Source organism: Triturus cristatus, chromosome 11 (assembly GCF_964204655.1).
Source record: "Triturus cristatus chromosome 11, aTriCri1.1, whole genome shotgun sequence".
Lineage (NCBI taxonomy): Eukaryota > Metazoa > Chordata > Amphibia > Caudata > Salamandridae > Triturus > Triturus cristatus.
This window is the reverse complement of record NC_140594.1, coordinates 762,235,310-762,259,865: the sequence shown is the minus strand read 5'-3', so window position 1 is coordinate 762,259,865 and position 24,556 is coordinate 762,235,310. Positions and strand designations below refer to the sequence as shown.

Here is a 24,556-nt window from a genome sequence, read left to right as displayed (position 1 = left end):
CGATTAAAGAAAAATTTATCTAAGGGGCCAATTGCCAGTGGACCAGACTCTACAGGAGGAGTTATTTGATGGCTATTTACAGAGTTTGTTGATGTAGACGTTGCCATGTTAAACACTAAACAAATCCAACTTTTCTAAGCCACTTACTTGAGGTGATACTATATGTCACTGGTAAGGGGGGTGGCCCAGCCCGGCCTCCTTCGGCCCCGGACGGCCACAGACGGTCCCGCCCTTGTCCCGGGCTTCTCCCGCGCGCTCTCCCGCGCTGCGGGAGTACTTGTGGCTTAATAAGGAGTATGAACACAATAGGTGGAAGGGGTAGGAGGGGTCGGGGAGAGCGGCCCAGGTGTAGCTGATCAGGGCTGGCGGGTGCTCCTGGGAAATGCAGTCCCAAAGAGCTCACGCACTCGCTCGCAGCCCCGTGCAAGTACTTCCCTCGGTGTCCCCTTCAAGGCGCTGCGGTCAACACTCCTCACGCAGCGGGACCCGCGGAGCGGGTTCCGCAAGAAGTAGGCTGGCAGCAGGCGATTCCAAACGGGCAGAAACAAAAGCAGCAAGGCGTCCCATAAAGTAACGATAAAGTACTCTACCTGCAATGTGAATTTCTTGCCATAGAGATCCATTGAATGTTTTCTTTGAAATATTTTCTAAGTGCTAACTTTTGAAATAGCTAAATATTATTTAAAAATCATTACAGTTATTAAGTCGACTTTCATCACTTGATTCTGAATACTGACCCAAGGCTGGATCTAGGAGCCAGACCTGGAATTCCAAAAGTAATCTGAAAAGTAATTTAGTACAAATAACCTGAATTTACCATTGAGCTCAATGCATTGTTATGTTTAGGAAATAGGATTGTTTATTGCAACCAACTGTGACTGTGTACACAAATTTATTGCTTAAGACAAAAGTATTTATATTCAACCTCTCATTCTGAGAAAGTATATTTTTACCCCCTTTGTGGTTCTAAAAATAAAACAAGCATATATTTTATATATATAAACCACTGGCCTAGAGTTCAGTTATTGAGTGTGTGAAACCATTTGCTGACTGAGTGTGTACAATAAATGCTTTACACTGTCCTCTGGTACTGCCTTACTGCTCGACCAAGCTACCACTTTTTAGAGTAAGGTCATACCTAACTTTGACCTCTATCAGCCTCTGGGGGACTGTGGACTCTGTACACCCTGTACCTATTAGGGAACAGTATATACAGAGCCACTTTCTCACAAGTGTTCAATAGCATTGGGGGATATTAGTATAAAGAGGCTCTATGGTCCACATATTAATATCATAGTACTAGACACAGTTCATGTCCTTAATGATGCATATTAGATCATTCTGTCCCTGATGCAAGTCTGGGTGTAGGGTGCTAAATCTTTGATGAAAGCATCTATAGTTTTTCCTGGAGGCTCCAAAACTGAACCCCAACCCAAAGAATTGGGCGACCAGGAGGGTCAGTAATACTTTATGAATTTTGGCAGTGTGTAAATTACAGGAGCTATGGGACTGTTGCGGTTGAGGAACTACTATTCCATATTGGTGATAATACCAATTGCTATGACTGATTTAAAGATTTTTTGGATGACTGACTGGATATATTGCAAGGAAATCGCAAGTAAGAAGGCAGGAATGGTCACTGTTGTTGAGTTACTGCAGGATTTCAGCAGAGTATTGTGCCTGGTCCTTAATCACAAAGCCACCCTATTGTTTGATGATTAGTTCATGGTTATTCTTGAGACTGATCTACAACGGTTTCTCTTGTACAGAAAAGGTGTACGGCACATATTCAAAAGAGAATTGCACTGCTTCTTCTAGTACAATCTTTTCTAAGGTTAGGATCTCAGGTGGCATACTTTAGGATGGAGTGTTGAATGTAGTGAGAGGGTAGGACTGGTTAATATCTAGAGTTAATTCTTGAGGTTTATCAGAGAAAATGTATTCAGTCTGATTCTTCTGAAAAATGTAAAAGGGTCATGGAGTGTAAAGAAATCACTATGCTCAATGGAGACAAATTATAGTACTGTACTGAGCAGGCTAATATCTATGGATGATGATAAATGCCTCGATAGGTTATAACTTGTAATTATATTTGTGTCGGAACTGGACACATTCTCAGTTACTGATGTGTTCATGGGGGTTGTGCTTGAGGGTAATCCTGTTGGTAGAGTTTGGGGCGTGTATGTCTCTTGCCTGTGTGTTCGTACTAATTTTGATCTCAAAACCCCTTTTTTCAGATTTCCTGGGAACTCACCTCACAGGTACCCCTGATAAGGCCTTGTATTCTTCAATCAGTATTTTTCTGGGATTAATGATTAGGATTTAACATTGTGTGGTGTAATAATTTTGAGCTATTACATCCTTGAATTATATGCACACGTTGTAAAATTATCCCATTGCTTTTTGCTGTTTCTTTCTTTCCTCTGATCATTACTTTCCATTGTTCATACACGTTTTTTTCGCACACTGTGTTCACCATACACTTTGAGTACACACTTTTCTTGTACACATTGGTGCTACTAATGAAAAATACAATGTATTTATGCTTATTTTTGTCCATATTGTAGTTTCACTTGTTGCATATAATATTAAATTTCTTTAAGTATTGTAAGTATTTGCGCTGGGATGCCTAGGAGTAGCTATGCACTTTATAAGTGCTACATAGAATAGAATTGTACGAGTAATGATATCTCCACATAGAATGAAACCCATTTGGACATTGTGATATATATATATATATATATATATATATATATATATGATAGATACTGGTCAAGCACAGCCATATGGAAAAAAATAGAAAAATGGACTAAGTTAGAAAAATCTCACACTATGGGGAAAATATATTTCCTTTTACAACTCTGCACGTTCCCGAAAGCTAGGAAGATGGCGCTCTTAGTACAGCAAATCTTTTGTCAATATCATATATATATTTTGTAAACCCTGCCTCTTCTTACACAGCACTTTCTCCAGCAAAAAAAGCAATTTTGCTTATTTTGGCTATTTTCTATGTTCCATCCTGGAGGATCTGCAAAACCCATAACTTTAGAACAAAAGTTATGAATGCCTAATTGTGAAGTGCTTCAGCCATTCAAAAAGGCACAGCACTGGAGGTGGAAAAACCTCAGCAGTTGGCAGTGTTAAGTAGGTTGAAGAAGTGTTTTTTTATTTATTTATTTTTTCATGTTCCATTTCTTGAAGATCCGACATTGGCAAGTACAGATGAGAATATCGTTCTTGGTTAATGTACTTGGTTTTGCAGCGTGAATGTTTCCTGGATTCACTATGCTGTGCATTATTCTGCCATCATGTGGTTGGGTCCGGAATTGTAGTATTTCTTCTCTTATGTTTTTAGGTTTTGTTGTTGTTGGTGGGCATAGACGTAGTACCATTTGGTGCCCTTCTGTGACGTCGATGGGCTTCCGCCGGACGCTCCCACCTTTTGTAGCCCTCTTCAGAATCTTTTTTTCTGCCGTTGGGTCTGGATCGATACAGAGGAGCTCCCAAGATTGGAGAGAAGAATCGAGGAAAATCAAAAGAAACATCGGTAGGATGGTGTCTTCCACCTTCAATTTTCAATCGAAGATGACTGCAGTTCGACGAAGGGAGAAAACAACAACTTCAATGATGATCGGAGAATGCACATGCAGGGGGCTCCCTGCGTGCGGTAATGGACAATATGTCATTCAAGTTTCGTAAGAACTGTCAGCACAAGTAGGCTCAGAAGAATCAGCACCCGGTCTGCAACCTGTGCCTACTGCTGGTCCATCAGAGCGACAACTGTAACGCCTGCTCTGTCTTCACCCCGAAGACGTTGAGGGTCAGAGAAAGTCAGCGACGAGCCAACTACAACATGCAAGGCCAAGGACCACCGCCATCGCCATCGCTGTGAGACCTGGGCCTCTTCAGTGAGGAGGAAGATAAAGTCGCCGAGGGGCCAGAAGGTGAGGAGGATAGAGATGTTTTGGTCGTGGAGGTCGAGAAGAAAAGACTTCGAAGGAGGAAAGAGTCGTCGACCTCGAGAAAACTAGAAGAGCCTAAAAAAATCAGACTCAAGACCTCCAAAGGGATCCTCGGCGCCGAAACATTCGGCGACCGCAGTTGCATCCAAACAAAAACAGACCGTAGGATCCTTGGAAAAGGACTCTGGAACGGCAAAGGTCCTCAAAAAAACAAAGACATCGAAAGACAGTCTGGAAAAGGACATCGCGGCGTCAAAGAAAGAGAGGCCCAAACAAACCTCGACGACCGGATAGGCGTCGACAGTTGAAAAACGGAAAGCTGAAAATCTCGACGCCGAAACACACGCGACTGAGATAGAGAAAAAGAGAGAGAGGCTCGAAGTTGAAATGGCTAATATCTTACAACAGAAAAAAGACTTCGACGAAAGTTTGAAGCAATTCATGATATCGCCAAAAACAAAAATTACGGAAAGCGAAAAGGTCATCAAAGATCCAATTCCGCCTAAAACGCACGAACCGATCGAAGAAGATGATGATAAATTCATTTTTCTTCGGGGAAGACGTCGAGGAGCACAAACAAACATATGCAGAATCGGCGATCTCGGAGAATCAAGGCCTCCAATGGCAAGATCTCGACACCGAATCACCTGAGGCGTCTGTGGAATCATATCCTTCGAGGCCTTCACCCTAAGATGACATTGGCATGTACAGTCAAGTGATAAAAAAGCTGTAGAAACGTATGGGGTTCAGCTAGAGGAAGAAAAACCACAAACATGTTTTTTTATTAGAGACACTGATGCCAGCACAATCTAGAAATCAATTCCTCCCAATGCTGCCAAGTGTATTAGACCAGGGGAAAGAGCATTCTAGGAGCCTGCTACATGCAAGGCACCAAGGGCAGAAAAGAAGTATAAACACTCCTCTAAAGACCCTATATTAATCAGGGGATCCGTGCCAGCTGACTCTATCATTGCCTCTGGATAAGCAAAGTAGACAAGTCCTTTTATGAGGTTGCTTGTGGTCAAAAGGTCCTGGCAACAACTTTCAAAAGAAATGAGTGCAAACAACTGTAGGTAGTTATTAGGAAACCCCTCACCCACCTACCTGGTAGATGGCATGCTTCATCATCGGGGGCCCAGCAGGATCACCTAATGCAATCCAGCTGTGCTTCAACGCCTGAGTTACAGAGGAGCAGGTTGTTTGTGTATGAAAGTGAAGTGATATGTGAAGTGCAGTTATGAGTTAAAAATGTCTCTAGGGATAAGCCTTGTAAAAGTTTTAATGAAAGGGTCCTAGGACATAAGTAAAAGCATCATCGGGATCTGCATGAGGTATTGTATATACCTTGGTATCCCTTTAAGATATTAGGTCTACTAGTTTCAGCCTTTAGGTTAGATCATGAGGCTTTCGTCAGGTCCAAATTAAAGTGAGTGACCAAAAAGGGGAAAAGTGGTCATGTGGGTGTAGATATCAGCACACACCCTAAAGTGTGCTGTGAGTGTAGTGGATTGTAGTTACTTACAAATCCTCTGTTCAGAGTACTTAAACTCTGAGTTTGTTATGCCTCATGGATCCGATCGGTCTCTGCTGTACCCCATGCTGACCGTTTGTCAGGGGAATAAAGGCGGTTTGACCTACGCAGATGATCGGGTCCCGCTGATTGCCTCAACAGCAAGAAAAAGTACAAATGTATTAACTACAGTGGGGCCACCTCCAGACAAGGAAAGCAAGAGGATAGACCTCGTATGAAGGAAGGTGGAAAGAAGCGCAGCTAATCAATGGTGCATTGCTAATTCAAATGCATTGTTGAACAGACATGCTTACCAACATTGGGAGGAGGTAGAAGAATTGTTATGAAATCCACCAGAACAATTTAAAAAAAGGGCTAGCCACCTGGTAGAAGAGGGTAAAAACATTGCAAATACATGTTTAAAATCAGCCCTCGATGCTGCTGAAACATCTAGCAGGCAAATGATGATTGGCATCACAGAAAGGAGGAATGCATGGCTTAGAATCTCAGGCTTCAAGCCAGAAGTGCAAAGCAACATAATTAATTCACCATTCAATGGGGAACAATTGTTTGGAAGTGTGGTTGATGAAAAGCTAAATCAACTAAAAAGGACAACGAAACTGCAAGATCCATGGGGGCTCTACAGTTTAGAGGCATGCGTAGAGGCACACAATCAAGGAGGCCAGCGGGAAGAGGTACACACCAACCTGCTACCACATATCAAGGTTACTAACAAACATACCAAGCGGGAAACCAGGGCACACAACAGGGCAACAACAAAGCTGGCACTACCAAGGAAGATCATCCTTTCGAGGGCGTCCCCGTGGCAGAGGTCAGCCACAGAGGTGGGCAACAAACCTCTGCTAAGTGACTGCGCTCACAAAGAGGTACACTCACGAACAACAGCAGTGAGAGTACAAACAAAAAAGAAGTATATACCAAAACAAAACCAGTTTACAGTTCCTCCAACATACCACCCCAGTAGGAGGCAGACTAAGATTTGTCCTGCAAAAATGTATGTAAATAACCACAGACAAATGGATTTTACACATAATACAGTACGGTTACTGCATAGAGTTAACAAAACAGCCCCCAAACAGGAGGCCAAAGCAAAGGACACATTCAAAAGAAGAATGATCTCACTTAGTCAAAGAGGTGCAGGAGCTTCAGGAAAACAGGCAATAGAGCACGTACCACACAGAGAAAAGAACAACGGAGTATATTCAACATACTTCGTAGTGGATGGAACACTACGGCCAATATTAGACCTAAGGTTTCTAAACAAGTTTATAAAAACACAAAGTTTCAAAATGACTACACTGCAAGAGGTGCTACCTCAATTGCAAAAAAGAGATTACATGGCAACAATAGACTTAAAGGATGTGTATTTACACATCCCAATGAACAAAAAACACAAAAAATTAAGATTTGTCGTGGACAAACAAGACTACCAATTCAAAGTACTCGCGTTCGGTCTGAAATCAGCACCAAGAGTGTTCACAAAGTGCCTGGCAGCAGTAGCAGCACATCTCAGAAGGCAAGGAATTCAAGTTTACCCCTACTTAGATGACTGGTTGGTAAGAGCAAATTCTTACAGCCTATGCAAACAGCATATACACCAAGTGATAGAGACACTAGTTCAGCTGGGGTTCTCCATACATTTGGAAAAATCATCAATAGAACCAGAACCCATAAAAGTGTTCTTAGGTGCAGAGATAAACACTGTGTTAGGGAAAGCACTCCCAAACGAGAAAAGGAGATCAGCTCTATTGAAGGAGACTCCTCTATACCAGGGGGGGGCATCATCTGACAGTGGGGAAATTACTAGGAATGATGGCCTCATGCATTCATTTAGTTACCAACATTCATCTACTGATGAGACCATTTCAAGAATGGCTCCAGACACAATGATCACAGGCTACAGGGAGTTGGGAAGATCTAGTGGTTGTTGCAGAGTTCATCAAGAGATCGCATGGTGGAACAAAACAAACATAGCACAAGGGAGACATTTCACACCACAAGCTACAACAGTGACCATAACAACAGATGCGTCCCTAATAGGATGGGGAGCACACATGAACAATCTCAAAGTAAGGGGATTGTGGGCACCACATCAATATCTTGGAACTAAAAACTGTGTTCTTAGCCTTAAAAGTCTTTCAGAAAGAGTCTGTAGTACTCTCAACTCTAGCTTAAGAGATTTGGAGAGGGTCAATCCCAAGACAATTAGACATTTTAGCATTACACCTACCAGGGAAAGACAATATAGAAGCACAGACTGAGCAGGCAAACAACATCTTACCACGAGTGGGAACTGAATCAAACAGAAGTGCAAACATTTTTCAAGAAATGGCGGACACAACAAATAGACCCATTTGCAACACTTTACAATGCAAAATGCCAAAACTTTGCTTTCAGGCGACATTGCAACCAGTCCCTAGAGAATGCAGTATGGATGGACTGGTCAGGGATATTTGGATACGCTTTTCCCCCCAATACCATTACTGAAGAAAGTGATAAGCAAATGCAGGATCAGCAAAATGACAATGATTCTCATCGCACCACAGTGGGCCAGATAGACTTGGTTCTCGGAACGAATGTAAATTTCTCAAGGATCAATGCACAAACTTACAAAAAGGAAAGATTTGCTAACCATGCAAAACAGGAAAGTGATTCTTCCAGAACCTGAAAGCTTAGGCCTATCGGCATAGCTCCTGAAGACTTAGAATTCGCCCATCTCAAACTACCAGAAAGCACAATGGCTGTCCTAAGAGAAGCTAGGAAACCAACAACAAGAAAATGTTATACAGCAAAATGGAAAAGATACACACAATGGTGTCTTAAAAAGTGTCTTTCAATGAAGATTACTAAAGAAAGAACAGTGCTAAAGTACCTGACACAATTACTACAAAGTAAATTATGTTTTACATCACTAAAAGTACACTTAGCAGCAATTGTAGCGTATACAAGAGGGGAAACGTAAACATTTCTTCACTTCACAGGCGGTCAAACGATTCCTAGAAGGGGCAAAAAGGATTGCACCACCTAAAATGGTACCAGCACCAACTTGGAATCTGAACATAGTTCTAGCACAAATGATAAAAGCAACTTTCGAACCACTAAACAAAGCAACGCTACAAATGCTCACAATAAAGACGGCATTTCTGGCGGCAATAACATCCCTACGTAGAGTTAACTAACTACAGGCACCAACACTACTGGAACCCTACTGCCAAATACATAGTAACAGGATGGTCATGAGAATAGATCCGCAGTTCTTCCAAGGGTGGTATCAAGATTCCACATAAATCAGAATATACAATCCTAACACCCGATCAAAAAAGGCCCACCTAACGCGGCTAATGAAAATCGTGTGTGTCCTGGTGGTGGACTATCCCAATTCAGATTACATTATTACTGGCGACTTCAACACTAATTTTTTTCAGGGCAATTCTATCGATTACGAAGGACTTTTTACATTTACAACCTCGGAAGTCAAGGCACAGTCCAAACCCCCAAACAAAGTGTATTGTGGCCTTGGTGAGCTCTGTGTACTGCAATTCTTAAGTATTGGTTTTCTGGTAATGAATGGCAGATCTACGAACGATACTCCTCCCAACTGGTCCTGGTCAAATGGCCGCAAATGCTCCTACTTAGATTACACTATTTGTAATTTAGCGCTGTTCCATCACCTGAGCAACTATAGCATTCTTCCTCGATCAGAAAGTGACCACCGTCCCCAAGTCGTCACCCTAAATATACAGCCAGAGTACCATAAACCTGCTTCAAGGACATGCCCAGGAATTTATACAGAAAACCTAAAACGGTTAAGATGGAATGACGACATCAGCCCAAATATCATGGAAGCATGTTTGGTATTTATAACAGAAAGCACTGACGCAGCGGTCTTCTCCACTGGCACGTGGTCGTCCTTCTGCTCCCAATTGACAAGCCGTTTTCCATCTAGACAACATGCTCACAAGGCTCATTTCAGCTGCCAGTTTCAAATTTCCAGTCAAACAAGGGCATTGAAGAAATCTAGAGACAAAACTCTGCGGATTCTCAAGACGTCCCCAGGAAACGAGTTCTTGAATGGGTATAAAGCCAACCAAAAATTACTCAGGGAGGCAATACGAACCGATAAACGGCGCCACCTAGCCCAATTTTGGTGCAAACTTTTATGGGAGAGCAAAAGCTGCAGCTTGCAGAAGCTGTTTGGTCTGCCTATCTGACTGACCATTTTAGGGCCGCAGAGGTCTCTGCGTCTACAGTTTTATCTGTTCCTAAACAACCGACAACCAACCCACAATCGATCAGGAGTAGCTCCATGGCCTGCTTGGACACACGAAGTGAAGACCTACAAGTCACTCATGAAATGGTCACCAAAGTACTACTAAAAGCAAGATCTGATGGCGCTCTGGGTCCAAATGGCCTACCACAGTCCTTGTTTAAAACAAACATTGACCAATGGTCGAGATACCTAACCAATCTTTTCAACTGTGCACTGACAAGTTCAACCATACCGGATTCATGGCGAGGGGCAATACTCCATCCGATCTACAAGTCTGGCTCCCATGCCTCTCCAAATAACTACAGACTAATAGCTCTGTTAGATATTGAAGCCAAGTTTTTTGCAGGAACACTATTGGAGGAACTGAGACATTGGGTAGAGCAGATCAATCTGATTCCAATGACCCAAACTGGCTTCACTGCTAACTCCGGTACTATGACCAATTTACTGTCGCTGTCTATTATTGTCGACAAAGCTTTAGTTACATCCAGGATGGTTTTTTGTTGTTTTATAGATTTTAAAGCTGCATTTGATCGGGTACCAAGGGCTGCTCTATGGGAGAAGCTAAAAAAAATGGGGGATTCCAGACAACCTTCTGGATGCGATCATCCAACTTCATTCGGGCACGTGGGTACAGGTGAAGTTGGGGACTGGCACACATCTCTCTCGGAAAATCAAGACAACTAGAGGGGTCAAACAGGGATTTGTGCTGGCCCCCCTTCTTTTCAATTTGTTCCTAGCTGATCTGCCATCCTCCCTCGAAGAAATAAACAGCCATTCGCCTAAGATGGGAGGTGTACCGATAAGCAATCTTTTATATGCCGATGACCTGGTCCTCTTCAGTTTGACAGGGGTAGGGCTGCAAAGGCTACTAAACAAATTAGAAATCTACACCACCATGAATGGGTTAGAGGTTAATCTAAAGAAAACCCAAGTGGTCACTTTTGGTTGAAAACTTTACCGTGGAGGAGGTTGGCTGTTTAACAACTCTAGTCTCACAATATTAAACACTTACAAATATGTTGGGGTCAATTTTGACTCCAGGGGCAACTTCAACAAACAGCGTAAGGTCATTTCAGTAAAAGCCATGAACCTACAGGTGAATTTTTGCAAGCTCTCAAGAAATTTGTCTGGCCCAAGCTTGTCCCCATAACTGGAAGTTATGAGAGCAAAAATAGGGCCTACACTGACTTATGGTGTTGAGATTTTTAGGGGGAAATTAAACTCCTCTTTTAACCAACATGTGACAAAACTCTACAAAAAAATCCTCCACTTGCCCAAATCACCCTCTGCTGCACAGATCAGACTCGAATTGGGTCTATTAAACTATGAAATTTCAGCCACAGGAATGTATTTAAACCTGTGCCACAAATTGAGACAAGCAAACACAAGCTCATTGGAGTCCTTAATTTGGTTGGATATTTTCCAGAAAAATCCACACGGCTCTTACAGTCGTCTTTTTAAGGATTCGATCCAAGAAATGTCTGCAGGTGCACTATGGGACCTCAACCCCAGTAAATCAGTATTTAAAAGTAGCATTAAGAAATGCACTTGAATGAGGTCCCTGATCATTGATAAAGCCCAATTTGCCAAACGCAGACATGCTTGGGCAACAATGACATCGTATGGTCGGTTATCCCCCGCATCCTACCTATCTTGCACTTACTCCTTGCATCTAAAAACCAGCTTTATGGCTGCCAGACTGGGCGATTGGCAATTTCTAAAAGATCTGCCGGTCTGGTGCCGTCTGTCAGAGGATGTAATGTGCAGAGGGTGCGGTATGTCTCCTGAAACCCTGGAGCATATAGTATGTCTTTGTCCATCTTTTATGTCACAACGTAGACGCAAATTGAAAATTGAGTGGAATAGGCTGGGAATCCGAACGTGTAGACAAGCAATTATTGCAGCTTTAACGCCAGAAAACACAGGTCTAAATATTGCTTTTACAACTTTTTTACGATATGCTTACCGCACTCTTAAGCAGTAATGGTTTGGTATGTTTTTATGCTTTCTTTAAGGGCTATTTCATTTCATCGTGTAATTTTTCAAATGCTGCTAACACTACTTTTATCTGACTGACGCTTGCACAATCGGTTTTCATTTTATGAAATATTGGATTGCATTTACGGTTGTTGTCAAACACTTGAAACCAAATGTATTTTAAACGTTATGCTTGTCATTGCATTTTGCACACTAATTCCTTTTACCATTGATATATCAGTGAAGCTTTTATTGCAATTTGAAGTTTTTAAAAATGTGTATTGCTGTCGTAATTTTGAGGTGTTCTTTTAAGGATATTTTTATATCTAAATAAAGTATACTACCCAGAATATACAGATACCAAGTTTCTTTCAAGATCCAAAGAACAAAGCGGAAAGAGCTTTGCACACACTTGACTTAAGAAGAGCAGTCCTGTATTACGTTGAAAGAACTAAGGAATGCAGAAAAACAAAACAGTTATTTGTATCCTTTGCAAAAAGGTTTCTTGAAAGACCAGTAACCAAAACACAATTGCAAGATGGATAGCACAAGCCATACAATTGTGCCACAAGCAAGCAGGACAAGGTTTACCATGGGTGCACTCAACAAGAAAGAAAGGAGCAGCCATTGCATTTCTTGCTAACACTCCAATTCAAGACATCTGCATGGCTGCAACATGGTCTTCAGTACACACACTCACCAAACATGACTGTGTGGACATTCAAATGAACAAAAAAGCACAAGTAGGACAAAAGGTCTTACAGCATCTATTTACAAACCAAAGTTCATCTTCCACCCAGCCACCACAAGACTAGCAAACCGCTACTAAGTCTATGCAAAGCATAGTGAATACAGAAAAGATTCAAGCTGCAAAACAAAGGGTTTCTAACCTGTCGGTGTAGTTTTGCAGCTTGAAGAATTTTCTGGATTCACTAGCGAACCCACCCTCCTCTGCCAAGGAAGGAGAACTATAAGGATGAAAAAGAAAAAAAAGAATCCGAAGATGGCTACCAAAGGTGGGAGCATCCGGAGGAAGCCCGTCGACGTCACAGAAAGGCACCAAATGGTACTACATCGACGCCCACCAACAACGGAAAAAAAAAAAGAAATACTAAATTCTGGACCCAACCACTAGATGGTGGAATAATGCACAGCATAGTGAATCCAGAAAATTATTCAAGCTGCAAAACTACACCGACAGGTAAGAAACTATTTGTTGCAGGCATGGCAAGAGTGCCATATTAAAACCTACCGCAACAGTTTAATTTCAAGATTTACATATCATAAGGTTCACCTCTATGGGCGGAAGTCCTTCCTCACTCTGTTTGGGAGAGCAGTTTTAACATGTTTGTCAGTTTTTAGTAAAGGGACAAGATATAGCTATGGGACATGAGACAATGCATTTTTAATGTAACTTTTTTAAATGCATGATGGGCAGAAGAAATAAATATAATGTCAGATGTAAGGATGTATGAAGCTACAAATCAGCAATTGCAAAACTTAATGAATCGTATATATACACAAAGCCTCCCTATTATCCATTTGTAATTTTGCATTCTAGTAAATCCCTAAATAGGAATCAATAAAAATTATGAATCTCAGTCGCAAATTACAATTGTTACTTTGGAAGTGACTGAAATTACAACAAAGATATCTTGCCCCTGAAACACATGTTGACCAAGGTAGCTCTCAGAAGAGGAGCAGATAAGAAGTGTCTGCATTTCCAAAAGTGGTGTAGGAAAGGGCCCTTTTTTTTTAATGGTTACCCCCTAATTTTTTGCCTGATGTCAACTTGACTGTGTGTGTGCTGGGGCCCTGCTAGTTAGGCCCCTGCACCTATATGCTTTCCCAAAACTGTACCTTTGTTTCCCCTATTGGCACACCTCTGGGCTACATGTAAGTCCATTGTAAAAGGTAACCCTGGTAGCAAGGGCCCAGTGACCAGAGAGGGACTCTGAGGGCTGCAGCATGTATTATGCCACCCTCAGAGACCCCTCACCTTAACACCCACACATTGCCATTGCAGTCCGCGTGTTTTGGTGCCGACCAAACTGAAGAGTCGACATGGCACACATCCCTGTGTGCCATTGCCACCACCACTGCCTGTGGCATGGGCAATTCACCCCTCTAGCAGGCCTCACATCTGTAATGCAGGGTGCACCATACCACAGGTGAGGGCATAGCTGCAAGAGCAATATTCCCCTACAGTGTCCATGCCATTCACAGACATTGTAAGTGCAGTGAAGCCATTTCGAGTACCTGGACTAGGAGGTTGTCAACATGAACTCTGCACCTCCATGATGGCTTTACTGAAAACTGTTAAGTTTGGTACCAAACTTCTCAGCATAATAAACCCACAGATGTCAGTGTTGGATTTATTATAAATTGCACTCAGAGGGCATCTTAGAGATGCCCCCTTAAAGATGACCAACCTCAAGTGTATTGGGTGACTGTTCCTCCCTAGGCCTTCCACCACCGGACAGGTTTCTGACCTCATGGGGTGAGAGCCTTTCTGCTCTCGGAGGTCAGAAACAAAGCCTGATCTGACCTGGGAGGATCAGCAACACTTAACGGTGAGCTTCAAAGGCTCTCACCTTGTGATGTTCTGATTTGGGCAGTCCCAACCGGTGGTGATGCCTGTCTCCCTGTCCAAAGCAAACACAAGGAGATAATGGACGGAGCGCTGAAACTTTTCAGAAACTCACCCCCAGTCACAGATCTGGGTTGAATCCATCATCATTCTTTAGCTCACTTCGCCACCTCAGTTCAGACCCAGCTATATGCAAATCCGTCTTGACCCTGTGCCTTATGGGAACAGTCCAGCCCGAACTGCCAAGCCAGGTCTTCCCAGAACCGGAAACAAGCATCCTGGGACCGGTTTCTGGGTAACACCCTTCCTCAGCCAGGCTAGCTTGAATCCAGTGGCAAAGTGAGCAAGGGACCCACGTCTGGGCATACCCTGCCAACTTACGGCGAACAAAGCAAACACAAGGAGATAATGTCCATCAACTGTTGTTTTTGCATTTGTCCCCCTGTCCAAGCCCCACTTTTGGCGGCTGCATAGGTATGAAAATTTGTAAGCGGAGTAGGAGTGTCCACCTTAGCCTGGCAGACCCCTAGGGTGAATCCCTCTCTTAGAAATTCACCATCTTAAATTGGAGAATTAGGCCTAGTAGGAACAGGGATGTGCCCCTCTCCCAAAGGGTGTAGTCACCCTAGGGGAATTTAGCCATTGGCTACTGCCCCCTGACCTCCATAACGCCCTTAAGATCAGTATTAAAGGGCTACCATAAACTTTGTTCGTCAGATTCGATAAACTATGAAAAAAAAACATAGTGGAGAAGAAGACGACTGACTTGGCCCCAGCCCTACTGGGCTGTCTCCCGGTCCAGTGACCCTGCTCCAAGAAACCGGTGTGGCCTTCAGCCAGGAAATGCTGCCTTAAACAAAGACTCTTGTCTCCCGTGGACACCATTGTCTCCCATGGACACTGGATTTATCCAGCTAATAAATCAACTCCAAGCATCTGGATCCAGGCGGATCCGCGACACTTGCACCACTCTGCACCCGACTCCCACGGCCCGAGTTTAGGTAGCCCACTGACCTAGTGTAGTCTCCCTGCGATCCTGACCGGAGATCAAGCGTTGGACGACCTCTCCCTCGACACCTGCAGCCTCAACCTGAAGGGTACCCCCCCCCCTCCCCCGACCACCAGAAAACCAGACACCAAAGGTACCCCTGCAGTTCCTCGGCCTTGGTGTACCCAAACAGTGTCCAGGCATCCCTCCACTATCCAACTTACCTCTCCAGTTGTAGAACTCCTTCAGCCAGTCTTCGGAACCAAGCCTGCAGCCCTTTTGCCTGACTGAGGGTCTCCCTTGGTTCCAACTGGGCTCCCGACTCCTCCTTTGCACTCTGCGCCCATCTGCCCCGTGCTGCTGGTGGTGAAGTCTCAGTGCTTTTTGGATACCCACCAATGGTGATCTTCACCCCCAGGGCCTGTGTCCCTGACCTACAGGTACTTACCTGTAACCGGTGTCTCTTCAAAGTGCCTCTAGCCTCCATAGTATAACATTGGGCCCAGTGACCTCTGCACCTGCCCGCCCCAGTGCTGCTGATGGTGTAGTACCTACCTTGGTCAGACCCTTGCCCAGTGTTGACCCAAACCCACGGAGACTGAACTTGAAAACCGCTTAATTACCTGCAAGTTACTCACCTGTTTTTCCCATCAGTGTAATCCTGAAAAGAAAGTATCTCTTTGAAAAGTATTGAAAAGCATTTCACGCACATGCAAAGCATTGTTTGATACTATAAGAAACGATTGCCAGTAATTTGAAATGATTGCATAAGTCTATTTACCTGTAACTGACGACTTCAGCTTGGTTCCTAGAAATATAAGTAACTAAGTGATATTTTTCTATAAACATTTGCCTGGAGTCATTCCTTGAGTGTGTGTTCCTGCCTTGTATGAGTATGTACACCAAATGCATTCACACTACCCTCTGATAAGCATAACTGCTCAGCCCAGCTACCACTAAATTGAGAGTTGTGTATTATCTACTTTAACCTCTGCCATACCTTTCGGGGCTCACTGGACTCTGTGCACACCATACCTCTTTTTGGTAGAGTATATACAGAGCCAGCGTCCTACATATAGCAAGACATGATGCACACTAAAAGGATAGGCTACCGAAAGAACGTTTGACAAGGCGTACAGGAAAAACATCAATGGAGTTGCTGTGACCCAGTGCAGTTTTGAGTTTAACGAAAGTGCTGGTATGACTTTAGGACATGCACGAAGAAGAAATTAACCACCTGGATGAAAAGCTGATGCCACTGGAGAAGACCTTTTGCGAGTCTCAACATCAAACCCCATTAAGTACCTGATTGAATGGACCTTGATGCCTGAAGTATGGATAGGAGTCAGTAACAGACCTGTTTGCATAGTGTACCAATACATGTATCAGTGTAATGCCCCCCAATACCCTAAAACAATTTGGGAAGTTGGGTCACCATAGTCCTTGCAGAGCTGTATGTAATATTAAGACTAGAGACTCCAATCATGCATACATACCACTCCATTGATTCAAGGCCTGCCATGCAGGATGCTGGTGAAATGCATTATGTTGGTTGTAGCTGCATAGAGTGTCCTGTAGATTCTGCCTTTAGTGTAACTTTCACTGTTTTATGGTGCATTCACCATAGTCTTATTTTGTGCAAGTTATTGTCATCTCACTGAATCTAATAAGTAAAGCACTAAATCTGGACACTAAATTCTGTATTTACTTTGAATTGATCGAGAGTTCATACTCATTGCATATTGTTTCTTTGAACCTGTTTGAATCATTAGTAGGGTTTCCGATTTTGAGTTAAAATTGGCTTTAACTGTCAAAACATCACCAGAGAGGATGTTTATTTTTCAGTAGAAACTGTAAAACACCTGATTTTGTTGCACTTTTCCTGCTTAGATTCCCTTTATTACCATAGAAGTAGAAGTGCAGGCTGTAAGTCTCGTCAATTTTTAGTGACTGATGCCTCGGCTATAACCAAACTGGCTATGATAGGCACCAGCCAGCCCACCATCTCCAACTGGACACCGATCACGGCTGAATACAACGCCTCGACCATGAAAAGCATCCACTCGGGAGGGGGCCCCCACTGACCCCTGCCCCCTCACATCTACCACAGAGCCATCGCACCTGAACTACAACGCACCATCAACACCACCTTCAAAACAGGCACCTAACCAGATGACTGGAAGCGCGCAGAAGTCAGACCTCTCCTCAAGAAACCCACAGCTGACCCCACCGACCTCAAGAACTATCGGCTCCTCTCCTTCGCAGCCAAAGTTGCAGAGAAAACAGTCAACAGGAAATTGAAACGATTCATTGAAGAGAACGCCGTCCTCGACCCGTCCCAATCCGGATTCCGAAGCAACCATAGCACAGAGACCGCTCTACTCGCCGCCACCGATGACTTCCGCACCCTCCTGGACCAAGGCCGCTCCGCAGCCCTCATCCTACTCGACCTATCGGCGGCCTTCGACACCGTCTCCCACCGCACACTAGTCGCCAGACTACATGACGCGGGCATACAAGGAACAGCCCTGAACTGGATCCGATCATTCCTCACTGGAAGACGCCAAAGGATCAGACTCCCACCCTTCCTCTCCGGCCCCACGAAAATCACCTGCGGAGTCCCACAGGGTTCATCCCTGAGCCCCACCCTCTTCAACATCTAGATGGCCATCCTCGCAGCCATCGTCCGACAACACGGCCTCAACATCGTATCATATGCTGACGACACCCAGCTCATCCTCTCCGTCACCAAAGACCACACCACTGCCAAACTCAACTTCCAGAAAGGAATACAAGACATCGCAGTCTGGATGACCAACAGCTGCCTGAAGCTCAACACCGAGAAGACAGAAGTTCTCGTCCTCGGTACCACCCCTTCTGCATGGGACAGCACCTAGTGGCCGACCCCCCTCGGAAGCCCACCTACCCCCTCAGACCACGCCAAGAACCTCGGCATCATACTCGACTCAATACTCACCATGAACCGACAGGTAACGCCGTCACCTCCAGCTTTTGCAACACCTTCCGCATCCTCCAAGACCTTCAAGTGGATCCCCCCTGAGTCAAGGAAGAGAGTCACCCACGCACTCATCACCAGCAAACTGGACTATGGAAACGCACTCTACACCAGCATCAACAAGTCCCTACTCTGCAAACTCCAGACAATACAGAACACCGCCGCCAGACTCGTCCTCTGCATCCCCCGACACGAACACATCAGTCAACACCTACGAAGTCTCCACTGGCTCCCAGTAGAGAAAAGAGTCACTTTCAAGATCCTCACTCACGCCTACAAATGTCTACACAACAACGGACCCAAATACCTCAACGACAGAATCAACTTCCACGTACCCAAAAGAAACTCCAATCTTCCAACCTCACACTGGCTGAAACCCTGCGCATCCACAGAGCCAGAGCAGGCGGAAGATAATTCTCTCACATTGCAGCCAAGACCTGGAACGAGCTACCGACAGACATCAGACGCGTCCCCTCCCTGACCACCTTCAGGAAGACCCTCAAGACCCGGCTCTTCCGCTGAACAGATCTGCGTAACCCCACCCCCCCCTCCCCCCACCTCCGCACCTTGAGACCCTCACGGGTGAGTAGTGTGCTTACAATTCTCTGATTGATTAATAGGCCCTTTAGACCATCAACGAGGTCCCTGGACTTCTGGACCTACTTCCAAACTGACCTTAGGATGTTGGCTCATTTCATATGCCTTAAGTTCACTGCATATTGTTGTGTAGGGCCCAGAAAGTTCACAGCTCCACTATCAGCAGAGTCCCAGTACAAGGCAAGATCCACTTTCATTATGTCACTGTCCTTCACTGAGAGAACATAGTTTTGCTTTCAGAAAGCTCAGATATCAAGTTTGTGGCCGCAAAGATCAATGTGTATAAGGATGCCTCTAGAATCCATAACTTCCCATAGAGTGCTATACCTAGCACTCCTGTTCTTAGATATACCTTGTGCAGGTTTGAAAAGCATACCCTATAGAAGCTGCACTCCCTAATACAGAAAGACAAGGATGTCATTGTGAACATCTTCAGTTCCCAAGAACAGGCCCAGAAAGGGTCCATGTACTAGTTTTGCTGAAAATAAGCTGCCTTCAGGGCATGCTTTTTTATTTTTTTTTATTTACGTTTTTAGTGTACATACATACAGCATTAAGCAGAATTAACATTTCAGCATTACAGGTAGTTACTCTTGTCATAGCATGCGAGTGTCATTAGGCAATGCAATCTAGACATGTTCCATACAATCGTTATGCATCAAATAGACCATTAAGCATCTATTCAGGCAAGCCTACGGTTTCATAGTTTTTCCGTTCTAATCGGCAGCCCCCGTGCAGTACTTCGTGACGATGCGAGGTTCCATTATATTGCTCATAAACCTGTATCCTCCGCCACTCCTGGGATTTGCATTAGATAGTTCTTTAGTGGTTCCCTTTATGTCACGTGGTATGGAGCAAGGGGTAACACCTCTGAGTATATAGTTTGTTGTTCTTGGCAGTAAACCAAATCATGCAGCCATTCCTTGAATTTAGAAGCTCTTTCCTGCCCCCATCTGCATGCAACCCTACACTTGGCCCGCAGCAGTCCCAGGGCCACAAATCGCTGAAACGCTGCGTCTGTGTTCGCTTTATCCTAGCAGTATGTTGAGTGGGGTAAGGAGCACATTTGCACCCACCATTTGGGATATGGTCTTTTGGACCTCCTTGCAGTATTCAAGCTCAGATCTGCACGCCCAGGCGAGGTGAAGAAAGTCAGCCCCCTCTACTCCACATCTCTCACATCTATCTGTGGTTTTAAGGCCATACCTGCATTCTAGCAGGGGTGTAGTACATTCTATGTAGAAATTTAAAATGAATAATCCATAACTGGCGGCTAGCCGTTATCTTTCCGGTCTGTTGACAGCAGTATTCCCACTAGGCATCTTCGAGCGGGAAGCCCAGCTCCTCCTCCCAGCCCCCTGCATTCTGTTTCGGGGCTGTTCCCTCTCTGTGAGTATATTTCTGTATGATCGTGACACCACTTGTGAAGAGCTGGCAGCTTGAAGCATGTTATGCAGGGGTGCTAAAGTTAGTGGCTCCTACGGAAAGTCCGGAGTGAAAGTCACCACATCCTGTCTCAATCTAATATACATAAACCGCTCCATTGGTGAGGGGTCTCGCCCCTAAAAAAATTCTTCTTTATCACGGAATTTCCCAATGTGGTACAGACACCCCCATGTGTTTATAGCGCAGTGTCGCAACATGCTACGGCAGATTCCTTTGTGGGTTATGAGGAGGTTGCTATGGCACTTTAGTGGTAACATGGGGGAGTAGACCACAGGGGACCTGGTCTCTTTGCAATACCTTTCCATGCTGCATTTGTACAGGCCACCGTGAAGTGTCTATCCCCTCTCCTTTCCCAGCTCACCCCCAGGTATCCGGGCAATGGTATGGGATCCATATAACCCTGCTCGACCGCTAGATATGGCATAAACGGAGGTGAGTGAAACCAATACAGGGCGTAATGTGCTTGAGCACAAAGGTAGTAAAGTTCTGGGTCCAGAGCTTCAAACCCGACTGTCAAGGGGGAGGGTGGACCACTTTATTTTAGGTTACTTTCCCCCTCAGGCAAGACTGATCAATTTGCGACTTGGGGTAGTGGTTCCCAGGTGCATAAGGGATATTAATGAATAGATACAGCAGTCGTGGTAGTATTATCATTTTCATTGGCACTATGCACCCTGCCATAGATAGGGGCAGGGCAATCCATTTAGTGATGGAGTCAATTATGCTATTAAGCTTTTTGCCATAATTTGCTCTAAGCAGTTCTTCTTTACTGCGGCAGATCAATATTCCCAGGTATTTCAATTCCGTTGCGTTCCACCTGAGTGGTTAATCTGGTTGACAAGGCTGGGTACTAGAGGTGAGGGGGAAGAACCGAGCTTTTTCCCAGTTGATTGTGACACCTGAATACCCTCCATAATGGAAAAACTCTCACAATACCCCATTGATATTTTCCTCGAGGTCACAGATGTAGAGCGGGATGTCATCCACATAGTGACTCCAATACATGCCTAGTGGGGTACCTCAGAGCACCAGCCCTGTAGTGTAGCAGAAGGATGGCTGCCAGTGGCTCCACCTCAAGGGCAAACAGAAGCGGGGCAGTGGACATCCCTGCCTTGTGACCCTTGTGATCTCAAACAGGGGAAGAGCGCGCCATTGGGAATTTTTGCTGTGGGTTCATGGTATAGTAGCAGAATCCATGCGTAGAAACTTAAAGGAAAGCCCATACTCCGCAGTACCGATAGCGAGTAGTCCCACTCTAGGGTATCGAAGGCTTTAGTGGTGTCAAGGAAGACTGCCACTGCGCTGAGCTCAGGGTCAATATCTTGGATGATTGAGAACAGGGTGTGCAAATTATGAGGTGGCCCTCCCCGGGACAAAACCGCCCTGGTTCGGTCGTACAAGCCCATCCATTAGCAGGCTTAGGCGATTTGCCAATAATTTTGCCAGAGTCTTTACATCGCAATTTATTAGGGTCAGAGGCCTGTAGGAATCTGTGTTATTGGTGGGCTTGCCTGGTTTTAGAATGGACAGGATGAGGGCCTCTATCATGCTGGGTCGGAGTGTTCCCAGCTGCATAGCTTCCACGTACAATTTTTTAAGAAAGGAAGCTAGCATGTCTATGTATGTTTTGTAGAATTCGGCGGTGGGCAGCCCGTCTGGTCTAGCAGCCCTACTTGACCCAAGCTGCATGATGGCAGGTCTAATTTCGTCTTCTTCGAATTCCACTGTGAGAAACTTTCATTGATTGTCACTTAGCAATGCCAATTCTAGCCCCTCTAGGTAGGGACCGTCTCTAAGGGTGCCACCCTCTGTGTTGTATATAGTGTGGTGTAATGCTTTTAAGAACATCTGTAGAATCTTTGTGGTTTTATAAGGGGGTCCCTCCTGCATTCCTGATTACCAAGACCACATTAGAAGAGCGGGGTTTGCATGTAAACTCTGCTAGTGCTTTCCCTGGCCTCTCCATATTTTGTAGCTGTGTGGTAGGACTTATTGTGCCACCCTTAGAGGCCCTATACCCGGACACTCACACACTGCCTATGCAGTCTGCGTGTCTTGGTGCAGAACAAAGTGAAGAGTCGACATGGCACACATCCCTGTGTGCCATGCCCACAGACCACTGCCCTGGCATACATCAGTCACCCCTCTAGTTGGGTGCCTTATGCCAGTGGTGAGGGTACAGGTGCATGAGCCCTGTGCCCCTACAGCACCCAGGTCCATTCCTGGGCACTGTAAGTGCAGTGCTGCCATTAAAAGTATGTGGTGCTCATGGCACACTGGAGTACCAGGCGCAGCCGGGTCTGGAAGTTAAGGGTCATGGAGAGAACAGAATAGTAGTTGTGTACAGATTTGCTGCTTTGACTGGATGGACAGTGCGATGGGTGGGGGAGTGGGGTGGGGGGTGGTTATATGTTTTTTTAAGGGAGGGGACTGCCTTGGTTCTGCATGTCTCTTTTGTAGTCGTTATGATATTTCATGAGAAAAATGTCAAAGCTGGTATGTTGTCTCTTGATGTGGTTGAAGTCTCTGGGCCACAGAGCTTCGCTGAATGTGTCTTTGACGAATAAAATTTGTTTACAAATAAAGTATATGGTGCTGGGAGTTTGTCATTACGAACTCCACAGCACCATAATGGCTACACTGAAGACTGGGAAGTTTGGTCTCAAACTTCTCAGCACATTAAACCCACTCTGATGCCAGTGTGGCATTTAATGTAAAATGCACCACAGAGGGCATCTTAGAGATGCCCATTGAAATTCGACCAACTCCTAGTGACCTGACTGAATGACTGCTTAGGCTACCACCACCAGACATGTTTCTGGACCCCTGGGTCGAGAGCTTGCTGCTCTCAGGGGCCTGAAACAATGCACATCCTGGGACGAGGTGCCAAGCCTCCTCCCCCAGGATGGGCAGGGTTCACGAAGGAGAAGCTTCAAAGGCATGCCGCCTTTGTGAGCCTCTCCAGACCATTTGCTGCTTTCAGCAACTGGTCCCCACTGGTTCTACCCCCCACTTTGGGCGGGAGAACTGGCGGGAAAAACAAGTAAGGAAGAGAGGTGTGCGCAGCTCTGCCAACTCCACCCCTAGGGTGGGGGAGGCGAGGTGAAGCACAACCTCGAATCCCTGCCTAGGGTGGGGAACCCAGCCAATCAGGGACAGGCTCCTGTACCCCCTCCCACTGGAGAGTGATAGAGTAGGGGGTGTACCCACCCCAGGGAAGGGACCCATTGGTCCCTGCCCTTTACCTACCTGTAACGCCCCTAAATTTAGTATTTAGGGGCCCCCTGAACCTTCCTTCCTCAGATCCAGCAACGACAAGAAAAAGAGAAGGACGAGAAGCGTGGAGAGCTAACAAGAGTACGACGCCCACTGACTTGGCCCCAGCCCTACAGGCCTGTCTCCCCTCGAACCTGCTGCTGCAAAACTCCGGCGTGTCCTGCGAACAGCAACCTCAAAAACCCCGGAGGACCTTCCTGCCTTTACTTTCCAAGCTGTTTCTCCCGTGAGCAACGGACGTGTTTGAACTGCAGCTTCTGGTGCCAACCAAGACCCGCAAATCCAGCCACTCTGCACCTGCCGAACCCAGCCAGAGCTCAAGTGGGAAAATACCACGAGGAGGTCCCCCCGGCGATCCTCACCCGAGATCCGGCGACCCCTGACCTGTCTCAAGCCTCCTGACGACGCCTGCAGCCTCAATCCAGCGGACCCCCTACGGTGACCAGAGCGGGTAAGAAAATCCGACATCCCAAGGCACCCCTGCACCCGACACCCCACGGCATTGTGTGCCCAACTAACCCACGACATCCGAACCTACCCCTCGAAGTGGTGGTCGCACCCAGAAGATCCTCGTCCCCGAGCCTGCAGTGTTTCTTTGTCCTGTAGAATCTCCATTGAAATCAACAGGGCACCCGACCTCAAAACAGCACCCTGCACCTGGCCGCCCAAGTGCCGCTGAGGGTGCCCCTTTTGTGCTAACTTGGTCTCCAACTTGCCCAAAGCTTAACCCTAGGAGCTTGGCTCCCACAACCCCGTGGCCTGCTTGCCAACAGCCACCAACTGGAGTCCCCCTATCCTCCATAGGATAACATTGGGCCTCAACACTCCGCACCCAGCCGCCCAAGTGCCGCTGAGGGTGCAACAACAGTGCATCACTGACCCTGGGAGACCCCTGAGTCT

The 24,556-nt window shown here is 45.5% G+C and overlaps 1 protein-coding gene across 4 annotated transcripts in view; it reads left to right on the top strand.

Moving 5' to 3' along the window:
* The window catches only part of SAP130 (Sin3A associated protein 130), an 862,033-nt gene that overhangs the window by 204,072 nt on the left and 633,405 nt on the right, over positions 1 to 24,556 (top strand). For 3 of the 4 annotated variants that reach the window (XM_085634456.1, XM_085634457.1, XM_085634458.1), the window contains one exon: positions 2,238 to 2,261. The exons of the other annotated variant lie outside the window; for it this stretch is intronic. In XM_085634456.1, the coding sequence (XP_085490582.1) occupies positions 2,238 to 2,261 (24 nt within the window). The remainder of the gene's footprint in view (positions 1 to 2,237; positions 2,262 to 24,556) is intronic. 4 annotated transcript variants of the gene reach the window in all.